Source organism: Dermacentor albipictus, chromosome 9, assembly GCF_038994185.2.
Source record: "Dermacentor albipictus isolate Rhodes 1998 colony chromosome 9, USDA_Dalb.pri_finalv2, whole genome shotgun sequence".
Classification (NCBI taxonomy): Eukaryota; Metazoa; Arthropoda; class Arachnida; order Ixodida; family Ixodidae; genus Dermacentor; species Dermacentor albipictus.
Window position 1 is genome coordinate 65942612 of NC_091829.1, and position 6450 is coordinate 65949061.

General features: G+C 44.8%; 1 protein-coding gene across 1 annotated transcript; it reads left to right on the forward strand.

Moving 5' to 3' along the window:
• Positions 1-1297: 1297 nt before the first annotated feature.
• LOC139050079 (zinc finger protein 850-like) lies at positions 1298-4804 on the forward strand. The gene has a single exon (XM_070526273.1). It carries the CDS (start codon positions 1602-1604, stop codon positions 3543-3545), a length of 1944 nt encoding a protein of 647 aa, XP_070382374.1. The 5' UTR covers positions 1298-1601; the 3' UTR covers positions 3546-4804.
• The last annotated feature ends 1646 nt before the right edge of the window (positions 4805-6450 follow it).

A 6450-nucleotide genomic window follows, 5' to 3' on the forward strand; every position in this document is an offset into this window, starting at 1 on the left:
ATGATTGGATGCATTGTACACGGTAGTTAAATCACAAGCTGATAAAACTAAGCTCAGCAATAACCATAAGATTTGCCACTAGTGTGAAGGGTAGGAAATGAGCTTGAACATTGATTAGTACTGTTATAAAGATAAGCAATAAGGAGACACCTTTACACTTTCCCTATTTTATTGGCAACAACACCTAACATGTTTCTACCTATTAGTACCTCGAGGTAATTCTAACTGAACACATGAGGTGGGATGAGCATATTGAAAACATTTGCATGAGCGCTCTCAGAAATTCATGGACCTTTGTCGCAATTTCAAAGGAGCCCCTATACAGGTAAATGTATAGGGACATTTGCTATGCTGTCAGACCGAGCTATGAATATGCATAAGCTTTGCGGGATCCATATGCCAATAAAATATTGTTAAATTAGAGTTATTACAGCAAATAGAAGTTAGGTTCATCTGCAATTTCTGCAGAAAAACTGATAGTGTGTTGCAGATGCTGAGTACTCTCCATCTTGAATAGTTACAGGGAAGATGCACTAGACAGGCTACAACTTTTGCATTTAGTGTACAACAGAGTCCAGCATTATGAAATAATTTGACCTGTGTCCTGTTTCTTGTGCCAGCATTCGTCAGTACCACAGTAGAATGATACAGGACCTATGTGCTGTGAATAATGTTTATAGATAGTAATTTTTTCTAAGACAAAGAATGGAATGAATAGCCTAAGAGCTTGTTGAAAGTAGATATGTTGTCATATTTGTGATTTGTATTGTTTGGCTATAATATTGTTTTCAAATGTTTGTATTTTTTGTCCCTTGATTACATTTTCTGTATATTCATTCCTCCTTGGACTCAAGTGAGTCGGCAGCATTTATAAATTTCAGAAATGTAACTATCTACCACAACAGACAGTACCATGAAACCTAGTTCGAGATGAAGTGCTGCTGTTCGTAATTTGGTCATCAGGCCCATGATAGTATTACTGAATGCTTGGGCTGTTGCACTAATACCATGCTCCCAGTCTTACTATATCTTACAGTTAAACAATGTTTTAAGCAAAAACTTGCGCAAATTTCATAAATTTGGCCATGAGCAATCATAAAAATATATTTGTATTTTCCAAACCAAATGGTTGACCTGCTGTGCTCTGATTTGATCTGAAATCACTACCAAGACATTGAATAAAGAAAGGGCTGATCTTTACCACTATATCTATGTAATTTCATTTCTTTGGCATATCAAAATTCAATTTTTATTTTTAAGTGAAAAGCATTACTCAGGTAACCTGTCTTGTTTTCTTGGTGCAGCATTGAAGCATTCCAGCTGTCCAGCAAATGCAGATGGTGCAGTTTCATGAAGGATACCGCTACCGCTGTAACTCCTGTGTCTGGATGGATAAACTGTGATCTGAAGTGCTCACCAGGATCCATGCAAGCCAACGTGTGTTTGAATTCCATTTGTGCCCTTTGAGCTTCTCGCGAACGTTCAAGCTGAAGCAACACCTGCACACTCACACAGCCAAAAGGCTATTTCAATGCCCTTCGTGGTCTCAGAGCTTCTCACAAAAAGTTATTCTAAGCAACACCTGTACATCCAAAAGTGAGATGCCATTTCATTGCCATTTATGCGCTAGGAACTTCATGGTGAAGTCTACGTTGAAGGAACACCTGCGCATTCACACAGGAGAGAAGCCATTGCAGTGCCCTTCGTGTCCTCGAAGATTCCCACAAAAGAGTAGTCTTAATCGACACCTGTGCACCCACACAGGCGAGAAGCCATTTCAATGCCCTTCGTGCCCTCAGAGATTTTCACTAAAGGGTAATCTGAACCAGCATGTGCGCACCCACACAGGTGAGAGGCCATTTAAGTGTCCTGCGTGCCCTCAAAGCTTCTCACAAACGAGTACTCTGAACCGACACCTGCACACCCATACTGGCGAGAAGCCATTTCATTGCCCTTCGTGCCCTCCAAGGTTCTCACTAAAGAGTCTTCTGAACCAGCACCTGTACACCCACACAGGCGAGAAGCCGTTTCAATGCCCTTCGTGCCCTCGGAGATTTTCACAAAAGGGTAATCTGAACCTACACCTGCGCACCCACACAGGTGAGAAGCCATTTCAATGCCCATCGTGCCCTCAGAGTTTTGCACAGAAAAATACTCTGAACCGACACCTGTGCACTCACACAGGAGAGAAGCCATTTCAGTGCCCTTTATGCCCTCGAAGCTTCTCGCAAAAGTATAACCTGAACCAACACCTGCACACCCACACAGGCGAGAAGCCATTTCAATGCCCTTCATGCCCTCAGAGCTTCTCACAAAAGACTACTCTGAACCAACACCTGCATACCCATAGAGGAGAGAAGCCATTTCATTGCCGTTCGTGCCCTGAGAGATTTTCGCGTAGGGGTAGTCTGAACCAGCACGTGCGCACCCACACAGGTGAGAGGCCATTTCAGTGCCCTGCGTGCCCTCAAAGCTTCTCAGTAAAGAGTCAGCTGAACCAGCACCTGTGCACCCACACAGGCGAGAAGCCATTTCAGTGCTCTTCGTGCCCTCGAAGCTTCTCACGAAAGAGTACTCTGAACCAGCACCTGTGCACCCACACAGGCGAGAGGCCATTTCAGTGCCCTTTGTGCCCTCAAAGCTTCTCACGAAAGAGTACTCTGAACCAGCACCTGTGCACACACACAGGTGAGAAGCCATTTCAATGCCCATCATGCCCTCAGAACTTCTCACGAAAGAGTACTCTGAACCAACACCTGCACACCCATACCGGCGAGAAGCCATTTCATTGCCCTTCGTGCCCTCAAAGGTTCTCACTAAAGAGTCTTCTGAACCAGCACCTGTACACCCACACAGGCGAGAAGCCATTTCAATGCCCTTCGTGCCCTCGGAGATTTTCACAAAGGGGTAATCTGTACCAACACCTGCGCACCCACACAGGTGAGAAGCCATTTCAATGCCCATCGTGCCCTCAGAGTTTTGCACAGAAAGATACTCTGAACCGACACCTGTGCACTCACACAGGAGAGAAGCCATTTCAGTGCCCTTTATGCCCTCAAAGCTTCTCACAAAAGAATACTCTGAACCGACACCTGCACACCCACACAGGCGAGAAGCCATTTCAATGCCCTTCGTGCCCTCAGAGATTTTCACTAAAGGGTAATCTGAACCAGCATGTGCGCACCCACACAGGTGAGAGGCCATTTAAGTGTCCTGCGTGCCCTCAAAGCTTCTCACAAACGAGTACTCTGAACCGACACCTGCATACCCATACAGGCGAGAAGCAATTCCATTGCCCTTCGTGCCCTCAAAGCTTCTCAGTAAAGAGTCAGCTGAACCAGCACCTGTGCACCCACACAGGCGAGAAGCCATTTCAGTGCTCTTTGTGCCCTCAAAGCTTCTCACGAAAGAGTACTCTGAACCAGCATGTGCGCACCCACACAGGTGAGAGGCCATTTAAGTGTCCTGCGTGCCCTCAAAGCTTCTCACAAACGAGTACTCTGAACCGACACCTGCACACCCACACAGGCGAGAAGCCATTTTAATGCCCTTTGTGCCCTCAGATTTTCACAAAAGGTTAATCTGAACCAGCATGTGCGCACCCACAGAGGTGAGAAGCCATTTCAATGCCCATCGTGCCCTCTGAGCTTCTCACAAAAGTTGACATGGAAGGTTCACCTGCACTTCCACTAAAGTGAGACTGTTTCAGAGCTGTTCATGTCCTGAGAAGTTCTTGTGGAAGTCTGCATTAAACCAACAGCTACTCAGGCGGGCGGCCATTTGAGTGCCCTGCATGCCCTCAGCAATTCTCAAAAGTCCTTACTGAAGGACCATGTGTGCATCTACTCAGTGAGAAGCCATGTCAATGCTCTTCATGTACTCGAATGTACTCATGGAAGTTTGCACTGAACTTCACTTCCACTAATGTGATAGGTTGTTTCAGGGTCCTTCATGTCCTGCGAACTTGTCGTGGAAGTATTCACTGTGCCGACACCTGCTTGTCCACACAAAGTCCGTAGTGAAGGATCACCTCTGTATCCACTCGGGGAGACGCCATGTCAGGGCTCTTCATGTCCTCAGAGCTACTTGCAGAAGTTCACACTGAACTGACACATGCACAACCCACATAAGCAAGAGGCTGTTTCAGTGCCATTTCTACCCTCAAACCTTCGGACTTAAAAGCCATCTCAATAGGCACCTTGTCACCACAAGTGCACCACATATGCAGTGCAGCAGCGCTGAGTTGTGTGCACTCCTCATTGTTCCTTCGTGCTTTTCATGTTTTCTTTAATTTTTTCATGGAAGCTCTGCATGTGTGTAGGCCTGTAGCTCTATACTAGGATGAAACATTGTAAGTTTTCACTTTTCGTTATTATGATGTTTAAGCTCTTTGTTGCAGACAAGCACTTTTTTCTGGATTGAAGCGTTTAACTGCTCTTTACTAAATCAGTTGTGCAAGTTCGTTTCAGCACACTAAATAAAATTTAGTATTGGGTTTTGTTAATTATTGATATTTCAATACTTCCACTAATAGCATGTAATGTTTCAATTCATTCGCATTTATTGTACTGAACACTTCAAGAGAATTTGAGTGGCTATTTACTATTGCTATGTAATGCAGCTAAAACAACCTTTTCTCAGGAATTAAAATTATGCAATTATGTGCTTTTTTGATTCCTACTATGATTCAACTGGTTTTAGTGATACTAAATGCACTGGTATGAAATTTTCTTGCTCATAAAGATCCTTGTAGACCTTTGAGAATCTTGAAAATTGCTTCATAATAAAACATTGTTCTCGTGGACTGAAGGCCCTTCAATTTTTATGCATCCTTAACCCTTTCAGTGTCGTTTCTTCCCCCCAGATAAGATAGAAGAAACAATGACTTATTTTCGATTATTTGGAAGGGAAGAAATGACATGCATAATGGCACATGCAACCTTAGTATGGTCCTCACACTCTTGTATCTTTATTTCTATAACCTACTTAAAAGAGATTTGTTAAATGAAAGACAGTCATTCTATATGCACTGCTTGACCAAGTGGTTACTGCAGTTGGGTGCATAACAATAAAAAGGCAAGCAGTAGAGATAAACACAACAATCTAGCCCTCACCTTAAACGAATGTGCTTGTATGAGAGAGTCAGCTTAGCTTTCCTCTGCTGTCCAGTCAGGCTATTCATCCTGAACTCAAATAGATGTTTCAAAAGCCAGCGATATGGGCATAGCTCACATTCCTGTCATGGGAAACAATGCAAAGTGCTTTGATAACATCAATATAAATGAGAAAACTGCAAATGCATTCACAAAGTGCCATGACTGCAGCAGTCCACATGCAATCTACTCTGAATCATGTGTAATATTGAAAAAAGGGACAAGGTAATCTAAGTAGAACCTAAAAAATTGTCTCGCAGTGCATAGATTTCATGTGTAAACTAGGGCGATGCAATTCACTGGTGCTGGTATGCGCTACCTCTGGTTGATGGGAGATGTTAGTATGGCTTTGCTGACCCGACCCTTTACTCGAACTCCTAGAGCCCTGCTGCAAATGTATGGCTTGGTACAGGGAATATTTCACAATAACTGTGCTGGAAAGACAGCCACCTTCTCCGGCTCCTGACTCTTCGAGTGCTCCACCTGAGCCCATGGAGGTAGGCTTTCTTGACACTGGGGAGCAGTGCCAAGTGAATCTCAAGGCCTTTCCGACCGGTGAGGTCAAGATCAGCTAGCAAAAGTTGAAAATTGTTGATGGAATCATCCTCTTCTGAACCAATCTGCCAACCCCTCCAGCCTGCTTGGCCTTATGGAGGTAGCAGCTAGCCTATCAGCCTTAGTGCCGAGACTGCAGCATGCCGCTGAGCATGCCAAAGAAGTCGGTTTGTGTGTAACTGCCCCACACAATCCTACAGCTTATTTTGAGTACCACCCAGATTTAGGGGGGCGGGGGGCTTTTTAAAACCGAAAAATCGCGAAAAAGTCGATTTTTGGAAAACCACATATTCGGGCAGTATGTCTTATAAGCTACCATTTCTGTAGATATCAACGTCTAACACATGGCGAAAATGTTTCAAATGAAGTTTCCAACGAGCCGCAGCAGCCCTTGAGCGGTGAACGAGTAATCAGAATACCCCCACTTGGCGCGAACGCCATTTCTCCACCGTTACCCCGAGCGCCGCCATTTTGGTGTTCGTGCACTCTTGTGCTTTTCTTTTCCCCGCCACCCGCGGCGGGAGCGCGGAAGTAAAATCCCTCAATAATTTTAAAGTACAGAAAGGCTTTGATCCTGCCGACGATGCCAGCGATAGGCTGATCGATGACATGTGACCTTGCTTCGCCCCTTTGCCGCCATGAAAGTTCCTGCGCGCCGGGCGAAGAGCGCGCGTTTCGCCTGTTGTGCTATGCACATTGCTGCGATAATTTCGTTTGGGGAGGGCCGAAATGTCTTGTTGCT